Source organism: Aulonocara stuartgranti (genome assembly GCF_965226115.1).
Source record: "Aulonocara stuartgranti genome assembly, chromosome: 23".
Lineage (NCBI taxonomy): Eukaryota > Metazoa > Chordata > Actinopteri > Cichliformes > Cichlidae > Aulonocara > Aulonocara stuartgranti.
In genome coordinates, this window is record NC_138958.1 from 20,142,195 (window position 1) to 20,166,151 (window position 23,957).

The following is a 23,957-nucleotide window of genomic DNA, read 5'->3' on the forward strand; positions in this document are numbered from 1 at the left end:
TCTGTTGGTCTTCCTTGGTCTCTTGTGTTCTGGGGGCCTCTGGATGTCTGGAGTTTTGATCTCCTCCATACCTGCTTCATGCCCTGGAGGACGGGGCTGTGGCCCCCCCACACCCTCTAGCAGATCATTACATGAAGGAACCTTTAAAAAAAAACAAAAACAAGCGCGTCCATGCTCACAGGTGTACACACGGGTGATCACACCCACAAACTACACCCTTTTTGGCTCCTACCTCAAAGCACACTGTGTTCTGTTGATCTTATGTGCTGCACAATAATGTTTAACATTTAGTATTTACTGTCATATTCCCATATATCATTGTGATGTTGTTTATTCTATTACTCTTGTTCTCTTCTGCTTGTTTTCTTTTTTCTTTCTCAGCAGGTGACCCAGGTGATTGATATATGCATTTTTTTTCTTCTTTTTTTTTCTGCTCATTCTGTTGGTTTTTGTCTTTTGCCCTTCTCCCCCGTCCCTCTTCTCAGCTGTTTCTCTTTCCCTCTTTCTTTCTCCCCTTCTTTCCCCCAGTCAAGTCTGTCCCATATTCAGTATGTGAAAATAAAATGAACAATAAAAGGTGAATCAAATGGACCATTATGGCAAGGCTGGGATGGTCAATTTGGTAAAGTAAATCCGTTGGGCATCTTTCTTTGCCTTTAGACAACAATTCTGATGGCAAAAGAGCCAAACGGGACAGGCAAAAAAAAAAAAAAAAAAAAAAAAGACAATAAAGGCTATTCTATTCTATTCTATTCTATTCTAAGTAATATCATTTGAACACGATCTTTGGTATTATTTAAAGATAAAAAACCATTATTATTTAGTATATTACTGATCAATCACGAATTACAAAATAACTACTCTAACTAAGCCAAACAGCAGGAAATTTTGATGGAACTTTGGCAGGAGTTGGTGCAATGTCTGACTTTTTCAATAGGGGCTGCTGCATCCATGCTTCCATGCTTTCAATTCACTACTGGTGCAGGGCTGCAGTTGATACAAAGTTAAGCAATTTTTGTGTCTGTTCACAAAAACTGAATCATATCAGCTTAAGAGAAGAGAAACACAACATACTGATGTTGACTGTAAAGCTTTAAGTGGAAAAAGACAGAGAAGCAATATGTTGATCTTGGAATAACTGGAGCATCTTTGTTTTTTTGTAACAGTCTAAATTTTGCCTAACAGGGGGAGAGAAACATAGGAATCAGGGTTGGACCTTAACCTAAATCCAGGATAAAGCGGTTCAGTAAATGTGGTGTTGAAGGTGTGGAGGTGGATCAAAATGTCAGAGACTCTGTAGAAGGACACAGTGCCAGCAGGACAGTCCACATACACTGCTACTCTGTTAGTAACAGACGAGAAGCATGAAGAAGAAGAGATGTGCATGTGCCGCTTACTGTGCCACACAGAGTAACCATTGTCAGAGCACCTCAGACTCCAAGATTGATCATTTGATCCAAACCCACAGTCTGTTATGTGTCCTTTCCTTCTGATTCCTCTGTAACTCACTGATATTTCAATGTCTCCTCTCCACTCGACCTCCCAGTAACAGCGACCAGTCAGAGGATTTGTGCAGAGCAGCTGAGGACAGTCATCAAATCTGTCTGGATGATCAGGATATGACTGAATCTTCTTCACATGTGTCACCTTCCTGTTGTTGTCAGTCAGTTTGAGGTTTTTATTTACTGTGTTTTTGTCGATTGTGAGTGGACAGGAATCTGATGGAGAGAACAAACACAATCCAGCTGCAGTTATTGATCCATCATCTGTTCATTGATTGACACTTTGATGACGACTCCTGACATCAGAGGTGTGAATGAGTGGTGTGACAGTTTGAAGATGGTTGAATGTGTGCTGCTTTGTTTTCATGAATCACATTAAAAACACACTTACACTTCCTCAGCCCTGGTGTCAACCATTGTTCTCCAGCAGGCTCCACCCTGAAAGGAGGAGAGGGTCAGACCAGCACAGTCTCTTTCAGCATGCACACAAGGCTCATACACATAGTTTATTATTCTCTAATAGTAATAGTAAATGAGGAATAGAAATAAATGCTTTCATCATGGCCAGAGTGCATAAAAAAATAACCACCTAAGGGCCAGATTAACTAATGTATTGCTTCAGTCCAAACTCAGCAAAGTACTGTCAGGATTTGCAAGATTGCATGTAACATGTGGGAACTGATATTTTTGCACTAACCGCCTTGCATATAAACTTCTGGAAGTTCCTTTCTAAAGCTGCAAAATATGGATGAAAAAACTACTTAGATCAACTGTGCAAACAGGTGTACTAATGTTTGCGTCATGCTGTTTGCACCAATATTTATTTGACATGGCAGCAATTATTGCTTGCACACGTAAAAGTGTGTTCTAGAAAAGAGAGATGTTTGTCCACTTGTGTCAGTTTATTTGAAATACCAGAAAAAGCTCTTTTAAAACATACATATTACACGGCGACCTAATTCTAAACTCGCTCACTGAACTCAGAGATGACTTGGGACCTCTGATTAAAAACTTTCAACTCTTTCATTCTTGGTATCAGGTTTTCTGTGGGAGAAATTTCATAGCATGAACAGTGAGGTTCAAAGTGAAACGGCTGAAGAAAAGAGAGGATGATAACAGTAACGACTTTGGACCCTGTTCTAAAAATAATAAGGCCCTTATTAGTCATCATGCAAATTCAGCTGCTAGCACTTTGTCAACATGTGAGATATTAATCACACACACAAACTTACAAAGAGGTCTGCAATCTGTAAATCTTTTTTTTTTCATATTTCATCTTTTTTTTAAAGATCCAGCATGGAAAAATGGTGGTACGGTAAACACACAGTGTAGAGTTAAACTTTTGTCAATCGGGGATTCACACAGGCAATCGCATCCACACCTACAGCAGATTTAGAAAGCCTGACAACATGACAGTATTTCTTCCTCCTTTAGACACTGTATGTGATTTCAACAGGCATCTCCATACCTGATATCCATTCTCAGCTGCTTCAGCTGCTTCTCTCCTGCCTCTCCTGGATGGTTATAGCTCAAGTCCAGCTCTCTCAGTTGGGAGTTGGAGCGCAAAGCTGAGGCCAGAGAAGTGCAACCATGCTCTGTGATTAGACAGCCTGACAGCCTATAGACACACAAAACAACATGACAGTGATTGCCTCATGTTATTGTCCAAGTCTTCACTGTGGTTCACATTGTTGTGTGTTGTGTACACATTTAATAATATACAGATATAGATATATCATCTTTACCCAAGATGCAGCACCTTCCTGTTAAAAGTTCTCCACAATCTCACAATATTGTGGCAAAAATAATCTTATATTGCATGCTGTTGTCATACCCCCAGGAAGTAGGTCCAGACTATGGTGTGTGTATGTATGTATGTATGTATGTATGTATGTATGTATGTATGTATATATATATATATATATATATATATATATATATATATATATATATATATATATATATATTTGGACAATGACATAAGTAAACTATTACAGATATATAATGGACATGGACATAATGTATAGACTCTCAGCTTTCATTTCAGGGTATCCACATTCAAACTGGATGAAGGGTTTACAGTGGGGCAAAAAAGTATTTAGTCAGCCACCGATTGTGCAAGTTCCCCCACTTAAAATGATGACAGAGGTCAGTAATTTGCACCAGAGGTACACTTCAACTGTGAGAGACAGAATGTGGAAAAAAAAATCCATGAATTCACATGGTAGGATTTGTAAAGAATTTATTCGTAAATCAGGGTGGAAAATAAGTATTTGGTCACCTCAAACAAGGAAAATCTCTGGCTCTCACAGACCTGTAACGTCTTCTGTAAGAAGCTTTTCTGTCCCCCACTCGTTACCTGTATGAATGGCACCTGTTTGAACTCATCATCTGTATAAGACACCTGTCCACAGCCTCAAACAGTCAGACTCCAAACTCCGCCATGGCCAAGACCAAAGAGCTTTCGAAGGACACCAGGAAAAGTATTGTAGACCTGCACCAGACTGGGAAGAGTGAATCTACAATAGGCAAGCAGCTTGGTGTGAAAAAATCAACTGTGGGAGCAATCATCAGAAAATGGAAGACATACAAGACCACTGATAATCTCCCTCGATCTGGGGCTCCACGCAAGATCTCATCCCGTGGGGTCAAAATGATCATGAGAACGGTGAGCAAAGATCCCAGAACCACACGGGGGGACCTGGTGAATGACCTGCAGAGAGCTGGGACCAAAGTAACAAAGGTCACCATCAGTAACACACTACAACGGCAGGGAATCAAATCCCGCAGTGCCAGACGTGTTCCGCTGCTGAAGCCAGTGCATGTCCAGGCCCGTCTGAAGTTTGCCAGAGAGCACATGGATGATACAGCAGAGGATTGGGAGAATGTCATATGGTCAGATGAAACCAAAGTAGAACTTCTTGGTATAAACTCAACTCGTCGTGTTTGGAGGAAGAAGAATACTGAGTTGCATCCCAAGAACACCATACCTACTGTGAAGCATGGGGGTGGAAACATCATGCTATGGGGCTGTTTTTCTGCCAAGGGGACAGGACGACTGATCCGTTTTAGGACAGAATGAATGGGGCCATGTATCGTTAGATTTTGAGCCAAAACCACCTTCCATCAGTGAGAACTTTGAAGATGAAACGAGGCTGGGTCTTCCAACATGACAATGATCCAAAACACACCGCCCGGGCAACAAAGGAGTGGCTCCGTAAGAAGCATTTGAAAGTCCTGGAGTGGCCTAGCCAGTCTCCAGACCTCAACCCCATAGAAAATCTGTGGCGGGAGTTGAAAGTCCGTGTTGCTCGGCGACAGCCTCAAAACATCACTGCTCTCGAGAAGATCTGCACGGAGGAATGGGCCAAAATACCAGCTACTGTGTGTGCAAACCTGGTAAAGACCTATAGTAAACGTTTGACCTCTGTTATTGCCAACAAAGGTTATGTTACAAAGTATTGAGTTGTAGTTTTGTTATTGACCAAATACTTATTTTCCACCCTGATTTACGAATAAATTCTTTACAAATCCTACCATGTGGATTCATGGATTTTTTTTTTCACATTCTGTCTCTCACAGTTGAAGTGTACCTCTGGTGCAAATTACTGACCTCTGTCATCATTTTAGGTGGGGGAACTTGCACAATCGGTGGCTGACTAAATACTTTTTTGCCCCACTGTATGAGTTTCAGCATCCTTAACATGTCCCAACATGTTTTTAAAGGGAGCAAAAGTAATTGGACAATTGACTCAAAAGCTATGTCATGGGCAGATGTGGGCAATTTCTTCAATACATCATAATCAGTTAAGGAGATAAAAGGCCTGGAGTTGTTTTGAGGTGTGGTACTTTCATCTGGAATAGTTTAATGTAAACAGAAAAAACATATCCAAGAATTTGCTACAATACTAGGACTAGTGAACTCTACAGTTTCGTTCATCCTGAGAAAGAAAGAAAGAAAGAAAGAAAGAAAGAAAGAAAGCACTGGAAGCCACTCATAACCCTTAAAAATAGAAAGGCTACATTGGACTTTGCTAAAAAACACAAAAGAAATCCAGTAAAATCTGTAAAAATCCGTAAAATCATTCTTTGGACAGAGGAAACTAAGATAAACCTCTACCAGAATGATGGCACGAAGAAAGTATAGAGAAGGTGTGGAACACCTCATGATCCAATCATACAACATCATAAAACATGGCAGAGGCAGTGTGGTGGCTTGGGTGTGCATGGCTGCCAGTGGAACTGGGACACTAGTGTTTATTGATGATGTGACACAGGACAGAAGCAGTAGAATGAATTCTGAGGTGTACAGAGTCGTACTGCCTGCTCACATCCAGCTAAATGCAGTCAAATCGATTGGGTGGTGTTTCATAATACAGATGGACAATTACCCAAAACATACAGCCAAAGCAAAGAAATCTAATGTTCTTGAATGGCCAAGTAGGTCACCATGAGTTCAAGACTTTGGCATTTTCCTGCCAGCAAATGGGTTTCAACCAAGCATTAGAAATTAAGATTTTATTTTCAATTATTTCATTTGTCCAATTACTTTTGAGCCCCTGAAATGAGAAGATTGTGTTAAAAAATCATTTAGTTCCTCATCTTTTTTATGCAATATTTTTGTTCAAACCACTGAATTAAAGCTGAACGTCTCCTCTTAAACTGCATATGATTTGTTTCATTTAAAATTGATTGTGGTAATGTCTGGTGTCTGTGGAGGGAACTGAAACTTTGAGTTGCCAAGTAGCAGCCAAGAAACTTCTAAGATTTAGAGAGTTTTTCTAAAGAGGACTGGAACAAAACCCCTCCTGAGATGTGTGCAAACCGAGTGACTAAACTACAAGAAACATCTTTCCACTGCTTTGCCAACAAGGGTTTCTCCAAATACTAAGTCATGTTTTGCTTTTGGATCGAATACTTATCTCACTCAATTTATAACTCTTATGTAATGTGTTTTTTTCTGGATTTTTGGTTGATATTCTGTGTTCATTCATTTAATCAAATGACAATAAAATTATAAACTATTAGTTTTTCTGTAAGTGAACAAACGTACAAATTCAACACATAATTAATTCCCCTCAATGTATATCAGTTACCCCTAACCCTTGTTTTCACTATGCAGTTTTATGTAACAGCGTCTCACAGGTCTCTCTAAAACATGTATATTTGAATGTGCAACCAAAAGAGGAATTGGACAGAATTTTTAAACTGCCAGAACGGGATAACTGGAAATTCTTGGTGGTAAAGCTGCCCTGTCTTGTTGTTTAAGAATGACAGAAGGTTTAGATAAGCAGAAATATTTATAGACAGATAATTTCAGAAAATAGCTCTTGTTTGAAACAATCTGCTGAATTCTTACCTGAGAATGTGGAGATTACACTGCAGACTCTTCAATCCAGAAGATAGTAGCATCACTCCTGAATCCTTCAGATCGTTGTTATTCAGGTCCAGCTCAATTAAATTAGAGGACTCCAGGCTAACTGAGGATAGAGCGTCACAGCTTCTCTCTGAGAGGTTACAGCCACTCAGTCTGAAAAGATAGTAATGTAAATTTTGTACATTTTTATTCATTTATAAAGATGGCAATGCATTTAAAAATTAGGGGTGCAACGATACACAAAATTCACGGTTCGGTTCGGTTCGATACTTTGGTGTCACGGTTCGATATTTTTTCGATACAAAAAAATGTTCATGCCTTTTTAATTTGTCATTTATTAAAATTATAAATATATATTTTAACTCAAAAGTACAGTTTTTAAATTTAACCCTAACCCTTGTGCGCGTTTTTTATTTTGACAGCGAATGCGCACCTGCGGACCACTTATGTGCAGCCCTGGTTATTTAGCTCATCATATTGCAGCCACAGAAATTATTTTGTCCATGAAACCATAAAGCTGCACTTTCTTTTTGCCTTATAGTCTGATTTGTCATAACTTCTCCGTTTTGTGGTAAGCTTTTCTTTGGCTGTCACTTCTTCACCCTGACCTGTCTTATTTGGCTCAGCAGAACTGAAATGCTTTTACACGCACTCACATAAGCTCAGCGATTCTCTGCGCGATCAACCTCTCACATGTTTAAGCTTGCTGCGGGAGATTTCACTTGTCATGTTTGCATAGTAAGCTAACGATTAATAAGACGATGTCAGAGGAATTGGTGCACAAATTATCATCACTCACAGATCAGTGCTGTCGCTCTCTATACACAGTTCGCACGATTGCAAAGTGAAAGCAAAAAAACAAGCGCAAATTCAAACGCGACTTCAATATGTCACATATTGACAGTGGCTCACCGATGCCAATGACATAATTACCCAGCTACATTTCCGAAAGAATGCAAAAGCATTGACATATATTTTTCCTTCCTACAATAGCCCGACGGGCAGGGCAGAGATAGATTTTGGTAGCCCGACTGAAAAAATCGCTAGCTCCGGGACGTCGGGCTAGCGATATTGCAAGCCCTGTATCTGATTGAGGAATCACTCATCTTTGGAAAAGAGAGTTTATTACAGAGAAATGTCTCTTTCCAAAATAAAAGCTATACTATCCGCTTCTTCTGGGCTATATTCTCAGCAGCATAAGGAGAATCATGTGCTAACAGCTGTCTAAATGACTCGGCTAAAGTTAGTAGCATGCTTGCTTTTTTTTGTCTGCTTCCACTTGTCTTTGCACTAGGATGATGTCGGCGTAAATGTGCAGTCATATTCGTTGTGTTCCCGCTAGTGCTTTCAGGTTAATCTCGTTGAAATGACCTTAACGCCACAACACGGCAAATCTCCGTTAACGAGCTACCGCCGATCGCTCCGTGCATGGGGCTAGACGGCCAACACGTTAACGAGCTAACTGCGCTAACACACTAGTTCACACCAATGTAATTGAGCATTACATTCAACATACTGTTTTACTTTAGTCCATGACTCGCTTACCTTCAGGGTCATACGTCACATGAAAACCAAAATAATTCCAAACGCCAGATCTGAATGACGTTCAATTTGCCTGTTGTAAGGAGAGCTTAACTTCTGTCTCGCTAGCTTGCCCTGCGCTCTTCCTTCTGACTATGCTGTCTGTGTTGAGCGCTCAGTGGATCTGCGCTCGACAGTGCAGCCTAGGCGGAGTAGTCGAACACAGATTCACTGAGCGCTCAACACAGACAGCATCGACAGAAGGAAAATTGATAAAATAAATTACAGTTGTATTGTTCGATACATATGCGTACCGAACCGAAAGCACTGTATCGAACGGTTCAATATCGATACGAATATCGTTGCACCCCTATTAAAAATATATATAACTTACAGAGCTTTATTGGAAGCTTTGACCACTGGCATCAGTCTCAGAAGAGCCTCCTCTGAAGCAGCGTATTTCTTCAGGTCAAACTCATCCAGATCTTCTTCTGATGAAAGTAAGGTGAAGACCAGAGCTGACCAGTGAGCAGGAGACAGTTTATCTGTGGAGAGACTTCCTGAACTCAGAGCCTGTTGGATCTCCTTCACTAGAGAACGATCATTCAGTTCATTCAGACAGTGAAACAGGTTTATGCTTTTCTCTACAGACAGATTCTCATTGAGCTTCTTCTTGATGTACTGAACTCTTTCCTCATTGGTCTGTGGACTTCTTGTCTGTGTCAGCAGGCCTTTCAGGCGACTCTGATTGGTCTGCAGTGATAGACCCAGGAGGAAGCGAAGGAACAAGTCCAGGTGTCCATTTGGACTCTGTAAGGACTTGTTCACAGCAGTATTGTAGAAGTCTGCCCCAGTTTGTTGTTCTTCCAGCAGATTGACATGAAGAGCAGCCAAAAACTCCTGAACACTTAGATGGACAAAGCAGAACACCCTGTCCTGGTACAGTCCTCTCTCCTCTCTAAAGATCTGTGTGAGCACTCCTGAGTACACTGAGGCTGCTCTGATATCGATGCCACACTCTGTCAGGTCTGATTCATAGAAGATCAGATTTCCTTTCTGCAGCTGATCAAAAGCCAGTTTTCCCAGAGACTCAATCATCTTCCTGCTCTCTGGACTCCAGTGTGGATCTGTCTCAACTCCTCCATCATACTTGACCTTCTTCACTTTGACCTGAATCACCAGGAAGTGGATGTACATCTCAGTCAGAGTCTTAGGCAACTCTCGCCTCTTTCTGGTTTCTAGCATATTCTCCAGAACTGTAGCAGTGATCCAGCAGAAGATTGGGATGTGGCACATGATGTGGAGGCTTCGTGATGTCTTGATGTGGAAGATGATGCTCCTGGACCGCTTCTCATTAGTGAATCTCTTCTTGAAGTATTCCTCCTTCTGTGGGTCAGTGAACCCTCTGATTTCTGTCACCATGTCAACACAGTCCGAAGGGATCTGATTGGCTGCTGCAGGTCGTGTAGTTATCCAGAGTTGAGCAGAGGGAAGCAGGTTGCCCTTGATGAGGTTTGTTAGTAGCAAAACCACAGAAGTGGACTCTCTGGGGTCAGTCAGGATTTCTGTATTGTGGAAGTCCAGAGGAAGTCGACACTCATCCAGACCATCAAAGATGAACACAACCTGGAAGTCTTCAAAGCTGCAGATTCCTGCTTCTTTGGTTTCAGTAAAGAAGCGATGAATAAGTTCCACCAAGCTGAACTTTTTCTCCTTCAGCACATTCAGCTCTCTGAAAGGGAATGGAAATATGAACTGGATGTCCTGGTTGGTTTTGCATTCAGCCCAATCCAGAGTGAACTTCTGTGTTAACACTGTTTTCCCAATTCCAGCCACTCCCATTGTCAACACTGTCCTGATCGGTTCATCTCTTCCAGGTGGGCCTTTAAAGATGTCTTCTTGTCTGATTGTTATTTTTGTACTGTGCCATTTCCTGGATGCTGTTTCAATCTGTCTGACCTCATGTTCACGATTGACCTCTGTAGTCTCTCCCTCTGTGATGTAGAGCTCTGTGTAGATCTGATTCAGCAGGGTTGGGTTCCCTGCTTTAGGAATTCCCTCAAACACACACTGGAATTTCTTCTTCAGAGTAGATTTGAATTTGAGCTGACACTTCTCAAGTGCTGCTAACAGAAAAAAAACAACACATAAAATTTTCTGACTAATATGGTTGGTTTATTTAATATAAATTCATAAAAAAAATTGTTAATTGTCATGCCACATAGTGTTTCCCAGTGCCGAGTGCACTTTTCAATATCCTAATGCTTGAACAACGGGTTCATTATAGATAAACTCTGTTTAGTACAGTCACACCCCAGGTCTCACTGTTATTGCCTACATGATCATTGAAGTCTCCTAGTAGGACATTGTAGATTCCACCTGAGGCATGTTCCAGCACGCCAATAGAGCATTCCAAGAAGGCCAGGTGCTCTGATATGGGCAGAACTTTTTGCCATCAGAAACTGAATTTGAATAATTTATATTTGAATTTGCATTGCTAAGATTGAGTCTGATTTGCTCAACAATAGATAAAAAAAAAGCTTCTAAAACTGAATTAACCTAAATTTGAAATCCAGTGTGTTGGTTTGGAGATGATTGTCACTAAATTGAATCAGAATGAATTAATTTTCTTTGATTCAGTAAAAGGATTAGATGTTACAATCCCTGATCCTTTTATTGAACCAAAGAAATTGTATTTTATCCTTTTTTTAAATTTAGCTCTTGAATATTGTTACATCCTGGGAGGCTGTGGGAGTGTGTGGGCGTGGTGTTGTCTTCTCTCTCTCCTCCTCCTTCGTTCTGGCCCCTCCCCTTGTCTCTCTCTGCCCCTGCCCTCTCCTTTAGGTCACACCTGCTGCTCATCTGCTCTCGTTACAACCAATTACCCTCAGGGGTGATATAAGCTGGAGAAGAGCAGTGTGGAGGAGGAAGGAGAGGTTTCTGGTGGTTTTCCCTCTGTGCTGGTCAGAGTGGGCTACTGACTTAGGTGTGGAACAGCCTGCTGCGTGTGACCAGCCTTCTGGTGTGTGGCTCTGGTGTGTGAGTAGTGCTTAACTGAGCAGTGATTGCCCATGAGTGATGGCGGCCTTCATTAGTTTGTGTGGCCTGCCTGGATATTGTTTGTTAGCAGCGTTGCTGTCTCTTTCTGTTGAAGCCTTATTGTTGCTTTCTTTGTTGAGTGGTCATTACCACTTTGGGTTGACCTCCCTGATTTCTTATTAAAAAGCAGCGGTGCTGTCTCCTTTTGTTGTTGCCATTTGTAATTATTGAGGTGTTTGCCTACAATAAAGATCTCTTTTATATTAAATACCTCTGCCTGGCGTTCTTTTCATTCCACCTGGATCTAACTGTTACTGTCCCCCACCCTCATCGCCTAGCATTTAAGAGGGGACGTAACAAAGTGGGGGCTCGTCCGGGATCGGAATGAAAGGAATTGGGTTGATTACAAGTGCGTACAGGTGTTTGTGTGTTGTGTGAAGGTCATTTGGCAACTGCTGCTCTCCCCGGCTAGCACAGGGGAGTGTCTAGCTGAGCATTTGCTCTTCCTTCGGACACTCGTTTTTTTGTTTTGCCTTTTTTATTTTCAGAGCAAACCCGGGTGGGGATTAATTCTCTGTTGGGGGTAGGCTTGTCGGTGCCTTTTGGCACTTGATGATTCGCCTTTAAAGTGGCCTCGAGCCTGGTACGCTCCAGAAGCTAGGACAGGCTAGATTCTGAGCAGGCAGGACTGGGGGGAGTGTGGGCTTTTCAATTAATGGTTGACTTTTTGACACAACACATTTCTCTTTCGCCTGTGTGTAGTTCTGTAGTGAAGGCGGTGTGTGTGTGTGTGTGTGTGTGTGTGTGTGTGTGTGTGTGTGTGTGTGGCCTTTTAGTGGTTTGCTTGTGTTTTGGCAGGCCATTTTGGGTTTTCATGGCCACTTTTGATATTGCTGGGTTTACAGCAGAGCCGTCGCTTGCCCTGCTAGATGTTTGTAGGAAGAGGGATCTGCATGAGCTGGCTACACATTACGGGATCAGTGTCTCCACTGGTCTACGCAAAGCCGAGCTGAAAGCCGCTCTGGTGTCCGGGTTGTTGGAGAAGAGGGTGGTTGTAATGCAAGAACCTCCGAGCACACCCGGTCCGGCTGGACCAAGTGCGGCGCCTCCCGTTCGAGGCCAGGTTGTAGAACCAGCAGTGTCCACACCTATGGACCAGGGGTTGCCCGAGGGGGGGCCTATGACGCTGCCCCGTTTTGATCCACTCTCCATCCAGTCATCAGAGGGTTCTAAGCAGGATGCTAGGCTCAAAGTCCGTCTAGCTCGCCTCCAGCTGGAGAAGGAGCAGAGCGAGAGAGAGTTCCAGCTGAAGAGGGAGATAGAGCTTAGGCGTTTGGACGCAGAACTGGCTAGGGCTAGAGAGGTTGAGCTGATGAAAGTGGAGGCGGAGACGAAGGCCAAGCTGCGACAGCTGGAACTCCAGCAGGCCTCCACCCCTCCTGTGGTGGCTTCGCTGTCACATACAGACGTTCAGTTTGATGTAGGAAGGAATAGTCGTCTGGTCCCTGCATTTCGTGACACTGAGGTGGAGATTTATTTTGAATCGTTTGAGCGGATAGCGACAGCCTTGCGTTGGCCGCGGGATGTGTGGGCCATCCTGCTACAGTGCAAGCTGGTGGGCAAGGCGCAGGAAGTTTGTTCCTCATTGTCCGCTGAATGCAGCTTGGACTACGACAAACTGAAAAGTGCAATCCTGTTAGCCTATGAACTAGTTCCCGAGGCTTACAGGCAGCGATTTCGGGGGCTGAAAAAGGTGCAGGGTCAATCCTTCCTGGATTTCGCAAGAGAAAAGAGTATCCTCTTTGATCGGTGGTGTATGGCCTGTAAAGCTGCAGACCTAGCTTCGGTACGGGAATTGATTCTCATTGAGGAGTTCAAAAATTGCGTCACCGAGCGGATGGCGGTATATCTGAATGAGCAGAAGGTCTCTACGTTGCAGCAGACCGCGACCCTGGCTGACGAGTTCGCACTCGTCCATAAAACCAGTGTTGTTAAGCATGAGCGACGCGACATACTAGCAAAGGCTAGTGGTGAGCAAGACACAAGGAGAGAGGTGCCTGTGCCTCGTCCCAGGTCAGACCGGAAATGTTTCTATTGTTTTAAATCCGGCCATTTAATAGCGGATTGCGAGGCCTACAGGCAAAGACAGCCAGTTTCAACACCACGTAAACCAAAAGGGATAGGGCTGATTAAAAACGCTTCTTCTGGTAGTAGACCACTTAGCACTGAAACGCCTGACGAATGTTTTAAACCCTTCATTTTCAAAGGAGCGGTGTCACTCTCTGGTAAGCCTGGAGATGGGCGTAATGTGACCATTCTACGTGACACAGGTGGTTCACAGTCCCTCATACTGGCTAGCGCCCTTGCCTTTGATGAAAAGACCGCCAGCGGCACTGATGTTATTGTTAGAGGCGTTGGAATGACTTATGTGCCAGCCCCCCTCCATCGAATTTGGGTGCAGAGTGACCTGATAAGCGGTGTTTTTCCTGTAGCTGTGTGTCCTTGTTTCCCGATTGATGGTGTAGACTTCATAATGGGCAATGACATTGCAGGCGGGAAGGTTTATCCTACCCCAGAGGTCATAACGACCCCTGACCCAAGCCCCTTGCCAGATGCTTTAAACCGGCAGCACCCGGATGTATTTCCTGTAGGTGTTCTTACCCGGTCACAGGCCCATCGGCGGGGAGAAGTGGTTGACTTGTCAGGGTCAGTGGTCGGCTCTATGCTGGAGATGGATGTGATGCCCTCGGAGCAGGAGGTGGGTCCTGATGCCAAGGAACTGGCTCAAGAGGTGGCTGAGCCTGCTCCTGAACTCGCAGCCCCCCCTCTCCTCACACGGGAGGCCCTTATTATCGCTCAGAAAGAAGACCCGTCGTTAACCAAATGTTTTGCTGCCGTAGATGAGAGTGATCATCCGACAGGAGACAGGAAGCAGACGTTTGTTGTTTTTGATGGATTGCTAATGCTCAGGTGGACTTCAAAGCCAGGGGAGGACTGGAGTGTAGTCCAACAGATAGTGGTCCCGGCTAGTTTACGTCAGCACGTGCTACAGTTAGCCCATGACCATTCATGGTCAGGACATTTGGGGATAACTAAAACATATGACCGTATTCTGCAGCACTTCTTCTGGCCGGCAATGAAGACAGATGTTGCGAAGTACTGTAATACTTGTCATACGTGTCAACTGGTGGGCAAACCAAATCAAACTGTGCCCCCCGCCCCACTATGTCCAATACCAGCTGTTGGTGAGCCATTCGAGCATGTTTTGGTCGATTGTGTTGGTCCGTTGCCAAGAACACGAGCAGGCAATCAGTTTTTGTTGACCATAATGTGTTTGTCCACGCGGTTCCCCGAAGCAATTCCTCTGCGGAGGGTCACCACTGCAAACATTACTAAGGCGCTAATCAAATTTTTCACCACCTTTGGTCTTCCAAAAACAGTGCAAACAGACCAGGGAACTAACTTCTTATCTCGAGCATTCAAACAGACTTTAGCTTCCCTGGGCGTCTCTCATTCTGTGTCTAGTGCTTATCACCCAGAGTCGCAGGGTGCACTTGAGCGTTGGCACCAAACACTTAAGGCTATGCTAAAAAAGTACTGCCATGACACGGGCAGAAGCTGGGATGAGGGTGTCCCCTTTGTACTGTTCGCAATACGCAATGTTAAGCAGGAGTCCTTAGGGTTCAGCCCAGCTACACTTGTGTTTGGCCGCGAGGTGCGGGGTCCGCTAAAGGTGTTGAAAGAGAGGTTCCTTAGTGGGGGTGCTCCAAAAACTAACGTGGCAGATTTTGTAAAGACATGTAAGGATCGTTGGCAACGTGCTACCTCATTAGCTAAAGAGGCCCTGTGTACTGCCCAGGCGTGCATGAAGACGTGGCATGACAGAAAGGCTGTGAAAAGGCATTTTCAGGCTGGGGACAAGGTTTTAGTGTTGCTACCGGTGCCTGGTTCTGCTCTTACGGCCCGTTTCGCGGGACTGTACGTCATAGTGAGGAAAGTGTCTGAGACAGATTATGTTCTCAGTACCCCAGAGCACAGGAGGAAAACACGCCTGTGCCACATCAACATGTTAAAACCCTACCATGATAGGGAAACCCATGAGACTGTTGCCAGTGCGGCAACCTCCAGCTCTGTCTCCGCCACCGTGCTGAGTGTAGAGGCCAGTGCTGACGACGATCTGCATATACTTTCTGAGGGACAACAGTGTGGACGGTTGGCGAATTCAGCTTACTTAGCCGAAGTAACGGCCCACCTGTCTCATCTGTCCCCTTCACAATGCGAAGATGTGCTTAATCTACTGCACTCCTACCCCTCTCTCTTTGGTGATGTGCCCTCGCGTACTAATGTTTGTGAACATGATATCGATGTTGGGGACGCAACCCCAATCAAACAGCACGCGTACCGCTGCCCTATGGGAAAGCGCGAGGTGATGAGGAAGGAGGTCAGTTATCTAGCGGAGAATGGTTTGGCGAAACCGAGTCACAGCCCTTGGAGCTCTCCATGTTTACTTACGCCCAAGTCTGATGGCACCCCACGTTTCTGCACCGACTACCGTAGGGTAAATGCAGTGACTGTCGCCGATTCTTTTCCACTTCCTCGTATGGAGGACTGCATTGACAACATAGGTCCTGCCACATTTATTTCCAAACTGGACCTTCTTAAAGGATATTGGCAGGTGCCTTTGACCCCCAGAGCCTCTGACATTTCTGCATTTGTCACACCCGACCATTTCATGCAGTACACCGTGATGGCGTTTGGCATGAAAAACGCTCCGGCCACATTTCAGCGGTTGATGCAGCTGGTTGTAGGAGACGTGCCTCAATGTAATGTGTACTTGGATGATGTGGTGATATACACAGCCACGTGGGAAGAGCATGTGGCCATCCTACGACCAGTATTTCAGCGACTGGCTGACGCCTCGTTGACTCTAAATCTCGCTAAGTGCGAGTTCGCCAAAGCGACAGTCATGTACCTGGGGAAACAGGTGGGTTTCGGGCGGGTACGCCCAGTGGAGGCAAAAGTCGAGGCTATCCTCAGCTACCCGGCCCCAGCCACTAGGCGGGAGTTAAAACGGTTCCTGGGCATGACTGGATACTACCGCTGTTTTTGCAAGAACTTTGCGGTAGTTGTGGCCCCTTTGACAAGGCTATGTAGCCCCAAAGTCCCTTTTGAGTGGTCAGGGGAATGCCAGCACGCATTCGAGTCTGCAAAATCCCTCCTTTGCAGCGCCCCAGTTCTGGCTGCCCCTAACTTCTCTCAGCCTTTCAAGCTGGAAGTCGACGCCAGTACCACCGGAGCTGGTGCGGTGCTGTTACAAGACGACGCAGAGGGTGTGTGTCACCCAGTCTGCTACTACTCTGTAAAGTACAAGCGCCATCAGCTAAACTATTCCACCATAGAGAAAGAGGCTCTAGTGATGCTGATGGCCTTGCAGCACTTCACTGTGTATGTGGGCTCTAGCTCCTTTCCGGTAACGGTGTATACAGATCACAACCCCCTCACTTTCCTCCAGCGCATGTACAACCACAACCAACGACTAATGCGCTGGGCTTTGCTGGTGCAGGATTATGATCTGGTTATCCAGCACAAGAAAGGGACTGAAAATCTGGTGGCTGATGCACTCTCACGCAGTGCATAGTGATGAGTTTCTTCTGTGTTTTGTATAGTGTGGATTTAGGGTGGGGGGAATGTTACATCCTGGGAGGCTGTGGGAGTGTGTGGGCGTGGTGTTGTCTTCTCTCTCTCCTCCTCCTTCGTTCTGGCCCCTCCCCTTGTCTCTCTCTGCCCCTGCCCTCTCCTTTAGGTCACACCTGCTGCTCATCTGCTCTCGTTACAACCAATTACCCTCAGGGGTGATATAAGCTGGAGAAGAGCAGTGTGGAGGAGGAAGGAGAGGTTTCTGGTGGTTTTCCCTCTGTGCTGGTCAGAGTGGGCTACTGACTTAGGTGTGGAACAGCCTGCTGCGTGTGACCAGCCTTCTGGTGTGTGGCTCTGGTGTGTGAGTAGTGCTTAACTGAGCAGTGATTGCCCATGAGTGATGGCGGCCTTCATTAGTTTGTGTGGCCTGCCTGGATATTGTTTGTTAGCAGCGTTGCTGTCTCTTTCTGTTGAAGCCTTATTGTTGCTTTCTTTGTTGAGTGGTCATTACCACTTTGGGTTGACCTCCCTGATTTCTTATTAAAAAGCAGCGGTGCTGTCTCCTTTTGTTGTTGCCATTTGTAATTATTGAGGTGTTTGCCTACAATAAAGATCTCTTTTATATTAAATACCTCTGCCTGGCGTTCTTTTCATTCCACCTGGATCTAACTGTTACTGTCCCCCACCCTCATCGCCTAGCATTTAAGAGGGGACGTAACAAATATGTTCAGTTTCCCCTCTCACTTCTCAGTTGCAGTTCTGCCAGCTCTGCAGGCAGTCTGCTGGATGACCTCAATTCTACACCTGCTTCGAGACCCTCCAGATCTAGAAAACAAAGACTCATACATCAGGGTAGTTTTTGTTTATTACAGCTCTGCCTTCAATACTGTCATCCCACACAAACTCACTCAAAAGTTGGCAACACTCGGCCTACACCCCACCCTATGTGACTGGCTACAGGACTTTTTGACTGGCAGGCCGCAGTCCGTCAGGATCGGCAATAGGACTTAAGCCAGCATTATTACTAACACTGGCATTCCACAGGGTTGTGTCCTCAGTCCCTCCCATTCGTCATGCTCAATGACCAGCAGATAAACTCTCAGGTTGGTAATAAATATATTACCTCTATAAGAAAAAGCTTAATATAAACAAATTATAACCAAAACAGTTACTGTTGTGCTTTTGTGGCTGTTAGCTAAAAACGCCAATTTAGGTTAGTTTGCCCTGGGTTCAGATTTGACAAACAAATATGATAGTTTGTTTCCAATAGAATTCCAAAGTTGTCAACTTGTACCCTCTCAGAGCCCCATATGCTTGCAGAGACCCTGACAGTAGAGAAGCTACTAACTCATCTGGATCACCTGATATGACTATCACTGAAACGGCAAATTGTGTGGAAAAAAACAAAACAAAACACTTCTCATTCTCCAAACATTTGGCCACAGCTGTAGATTACACAATCAGTGTTTGTTCACTCTTGTTAATAATTACATTTCTAAATTCTCTTTTTGCAGTTACAGATGAACAATATCTTATATTTTATTTAAATGGCTGCTTTGTCTTTGAACAGGTGAAGAATTTTCAAATTCAGTTTTGGAAGCTTTTAATCAAGTTGAGAAATTCAGATTCAATCTGAGCAATGCAAATTCAAATAAAAGTTATTCAAATTCAGTTTCTGATAGCCCAAAGTTCTGCCAGAACTCTGAGCTGTTACTGTGTAAGTTAGGATAATAGTCAATATCAATTCTTCAACCCAGTGGTTCAGGGAAACAACCTTTTCATCCATCAGGGAAAACCAATTGGGATGATATAAATATCCCAACTGCTCGTTTCTTTTCACAGAAGGTAATTCAAGAATGGACTGGACTCCACTTCTCCAGATAAATTTATAGTAATTTAAAAACCAAGTAAGGCACTCCATAAATATTTAAATGAAAACTGACCAAAGACAAACGACAAACGATTTACAATAGAAAAAGAAATGCATCATACTCTCACCGTTCAAGCAAACTGTGCAATGATAAAAATCATAACAGAAATATTTTTTTTCTCACCTAACCGAACAGATGGCCCAGAGGACAAACCTAGCTGACAGGAAACTGTAGGATCAATGGTTCGAAGGTGACTGATCATTATCCTGCAGGCTTTTTCTCCCTTTTTCTTCACGGTGTCAATGAAGTCACGTGCCTTGTCTGCTCTAGTTTGGTTAGTTTCCTGTATCCTTTCTTTCTCCAACTCATTCAAGACATTGTCTGTTACAAGGGCTTCAAGTAGCTGTGTGAAATTTTCTGCTGTCACCCTCTGCACAAACTGTGTTCGCATTCTGGCAAGCTCCTTCTCTGTGGAAAGAAAGAAATTGATGTGAGGATTTCAAATTTCTTTTCTTTTTCATTTTTTCTTAAAAAAGAAAGATGAAAGAAAGAAAGTTGATTGACCTTGAAATTTAATAACAAATACATCTAATTAGTGTAGTTCAGATAGCATAGACTTCCTAGTTAACTCAATATGAGTAGACTCTGCAAAATTCCAACCAAAGGTTGTCCACCAGCTCCCACAGATAAAAATATTCTATGTGTATGCTACTTCTCTCTGAGTACTGAAAATGAGCAAGTTTTAGAATTTTTGAAAAGTAAGCATGTAAAGATTGATATGAAAACCATAAGCATATTATATAAGAAGCTGCCCGTTTTTGTTCTTCTGTTTGTTTGTTTTATTTGGCTGAGACATAAATTTCACATTATTTTTTTAATCATGAAATATGTTTGGTTTAATGTTTAATATGTTTTATGGATTAGCCTTTGTTTTACTGTCTGAGCGTTTCTGCCAATGCTTTAATGTCATTCCTCTATATGGAGTTAAGCAGAGAGCTCTGTTGTGTTCGCTGGAAAAATCCTCTTTGTGATTCATGTTTGTTTGCCTTAATGACGTCTCTCCAAACATGCTGCTGAACTCGTACCTGCAGAGCGAGACGCTTGGTTTGGTGAATCCATGAGCTGCTGCTTTAAAGCCTTCTCCAGCTTTGCCCTTGGGAAACAACAACAACGACAACACAAAGAGAGAAAACACCAGAGATTTTCAACATTTTGTTACATCTATGCATTTTATTTATCCATTTATTCATAATATAAAGAATATATATTGCTTGTACTGAATTGCCACTTATTAAATGATTAGATCTAAACTTACCAAACCAAAAAATATATATATTAGATTTAAGTACATTTTTCTTGGTATTTTGCTAATAAATCTGAACTAATACAAGTAGCATGTCATGTTTTTCTGCAAAAAAATCAGGCAGGAGAAGAAATTTGAATTTATTGTCCGTTTTAACCACTTTATGTTGCTCATACTCACAGGTAGGAATGGGTATCGTTTAGGTTTTATCCGATACCAGTACCAAACCGGTACTTTTGAAACGGTGCCGGTGCTTAAACGGTGCTCGAACCGGTGCTTAAAGAATGGAGAACACAATATTGGTCCAAAAAACTCTCATGTTTAGCTGTTTTCTACTTTTTCTTTGGTCATTTTAGCCTTTTTGGCCAGGGTGAAGGGAGTATCTGCCATCAAACAAGAAGTCAGCCGCTTAACTACTACGGTGTTTGCTAGTTCACCTTGCATCCATTAATTTAATAACGTGGTTGGCCTACTCAATGTAAATTACACACGAACAACATTAAGCCACTCACTCAGAGAAGAACGGCTGCTGCTGCATCATCATCCGTCATCATTTCTGCTACACTGGCAGGGCTAGGGGCCAGGACTCTACTCCTTCGGTTCTTGGGGGATGTTGCTAACTCCGCGTCCGATTACAGGCATCACACCCGCAGTAGATGTGCACGGTGTGAGGTCTCACAGCAAGCTATCAAATACGGTGCATTTCTCGACTTTTAACAAAATGCTATACGTCGCCAGGTGTAGGTAAAATGATTGGCTAGTATTCAAAGTGTATGACATCTCAGGGGGAAAAAAAGCACCGAAAGAAAGCACCGAAATGTGCGCTGCTTTTCGGTCTGGTTATACCGTTTATGTCAGAACCGATACCGGTACCCATCCCTACTCACAGGTGTAACAACTCTGAAGCAAACACAGCACCTCACATTCAGCATCCCTGCTGGACACATTTATTTATGCTTTTGCCATAAACTCACATCATCTTCTTTAACTAGACTACTGCTAACCTGACACGGATTCAGCTTTGCTAAAATAAAGACAGCTGTGATGTCTATAAGCATGGGAAAAGTGTCTTCATAGAGTGACTGGATTGTGCACTGCATAACAAGCACACTCAGTATTTTCCACAGTCAGCTCATAGTGGGATTATAGCATAGTGAACGGGACACTAACTCAGCCATGAACTGGTAGACCATGCGAATTCACAGAGCAGGTATGTTTCAGCATACCAAGACATTTAGGACAATTTCATCCTCACAACCTTGTGGTAGCAGTTTGGGGATGGCCCATTCCTGTTCCAGCATGTCTTCACACCAGTGCACAAAGCAAGGTCCACAAAGCCATGGATGAGCAAGTTTGTGGAAGACCTTGACCTGTATAGAGTCCTGACCTCAACCCAACAGAACATCTTTGAGAACTGTTACGAGCAAGGACTTGGTGACAGTGGGAAGGAAAAGGCACGTTTTAACACAAAGTAACAGTCAGACTCAGGGAGGGGAAGTCATCTGCTGTAGGTCCTAATAACGAAACTCGTACAGTAACAGACGCTTTGTGTTGAGATGTGGCATCTGCTCATGTGTGACTCAGCAAGTGGTTTCTGTTCAAACAAGTTAATAAATGTCAAGCGCAGTGCAGCATTCTTCCTGTGCTGATATGAATCATCATGTTCAACCAGTTGTCTGTTTCTGTCTTTCTTGCTCACCTTTATAACCGAAATCGTTTTAGCAACAAAGTCTTTATTTAATACACTTTGCATCTCCATCTTAAAATAGTTGCAGAGGCCACGTTAGTCTTCACGAGTCACAGCAAAAGCAACAAAAATGTCTTCTTCATCATCTTTTGGCTGCTCTGTTTAGGGGTCTTGACATTGGATCATCAGCCTCCATCTCACTCTATTCCTAGCTCGGTCACCGGTCCTGTCAGTGTCCTCTTTCACTACATCTATGAACCTCCTCTGACCTCCTACTCTTCAACATCGTTTGTACAGTACATCAACTATCCCTCCTTTGCACATGTCCAAACCATCTCAGCCTTGTCTCTCTGACTTTGTCTCCAATTCACTCAACCTGAGTTGGAAACAGTGATACCAACAAAACGACAGGAGGACAATGAAAAGAATCTGAGCACTGTGTCCAATCTGTCTCCACATCACAGCAGGTCTCACTTCTGCAAACCTTTCCATTTCATTCTTTCTCTGATTCTTCTTTCACAAATCCCCCAGAGACATTTGTCTCCACCCTGTTTGTGCTCTCTTCTTCACAACTAAATTAAATCAAGTATTGCAAATATAAATATATATTTTTAAAACAAAAAACATTCAGTTCCAAACCCAAATTACACTGGTTCATCCAAAATAGAAATCCTGGCGTTTGCATGGATGAAAAATAGTCCCAAAGTGACAGCAACCAGCTCCAGGGTCGAGAAGACTTTGTGGCAAAAGGAGGTTTGTGTTTAATATTTGTTTTCTGCTCTCATGCCTTTGCCGAGATATTCAGTTGCTCTTTATCGATTAGAAGAAAAAGATATACTGTATACAATGTGAAAATAGAATTTTCAACAAAAGAACAAAGGGCGCAGTTTGTTTCAAATTAGAGCTCACAGCCTCACACATGTGGGTCTGCAGCTTATTCTTCTGATCTAGTTGAAGTGGTAGAAAAGAAATAAAACGAGGACGCGTAAATCATTCCGAATATTTCCCGCGTTAAAAATATTTTTTCTGACCATTCTTATTGCAGACCTTCACACCGACCGCGTAATTTCACTGGACGATTTCTTTTTACCTTTATTTTTCGAAACAAACTCCATTTTCACGGTTTGTCGGATCCGCATAAACAGATCTGACCGATCGGATCACTGCATTTGGCAACAAGTGCGCTCATGTGCTGAGTCACATGGAAATGATAATACATTTTTAAAATCCCATTTTACCTCAAACACACAGCTGAACACCACTCCGGCCCATTTGGCTCTCTGAAACGATTTCTCTGCAGGCCTTTTCACACCTGACCAGGGCCGTGCAGAGAGGTTTAAAGGGGCGGGTGCTCAAAGTTAAAAAGGGGCACATTGAACCAGGCTGAATAACAACAACACACATTCATCAAGAATCTAATATGGGAGGGGCAGGGCTGTGTTGATCTGAGACTGTAGACATTAAAAAGTCCATAGGAGAGATGGTAGCTGATTAAACAAGTGTCATGAGATAATAACAAAATGCAAAGATTGGTGACAGCGCTTGGAACCATAAGGCAACGAAAAACTGTGAGAAATAATTTAGGCTCTGCCTGTGAATCACTCTTTGCTTCTCTTCTTCCTTCCATCCCATCATTTCATATATCACTCTCCACTTGCTGTCTATGTGAGAACAAGGCACAACTTGCTATTGCAATAAACTATAGGGGAGACCGGGGATAGTTGTAACATTTTTGACATTTCTGTCTGTAAATTGGAGCTCTTTTAAGGTAGTGGATTCAAAATGTAATGCAAAGTATTTACATGTCTCTGCTATTAAATAGTGCAGCTATTTTCTCTGCAGCACAATTACCCATTGCATGGTATGGTCTCAAACACAAAGAGTGAAATGTTACAATTAACCCCATAGTCTGGGTTAGTTGTAACATATCCTGGGGTAAAATGTAACACAATGAAATAAGGGTACTAACAAAACATTAACATGTAATCTTTGTTTATTCAACACATGAATGCACTTAGAG

The 23,957-nt window shown here is 43.3% G+C and overlaps 1 protein-coding gene across 1 annotated transcript; it reads right to left on the minus strand.

Moving 5' to 3' along the window:
• Positions 1 to 776: 776 nt before the first annotated feature.
• Positions 777 to 20,861, minus strand: LOC309700862 (protein NLRC3-like). Its single transcript, XM_082524747.1, has 8 exons — positions 20,763 to 20,861; positions 20,033 to 20,100; positions 19,131 to 19,415; positions 8,795 to 10,523; positions 6,862 to 7,032; positions 2,971 to 3,120; positions 1,894 to 1,940; positions 777 to 1,718 (listed from the first exon to the last, which is right to left on the minus strand). The coding sequence occupies exons 1-8, from the start codon at positions 20,792 to 20,794 to the stop codon at positions 1,168 to 1,170; spliced, it is 3,033 nt and encodes a 1,010-aa protein (XP_082380873.1). The 5' UTR covers positions 20,795 to 20,861; the 3' UTR covers positions 777 to 1,167.
• Between the last annotated feature and the right edge of the window lie 3,096 nt (positions 20,862 to 23,957).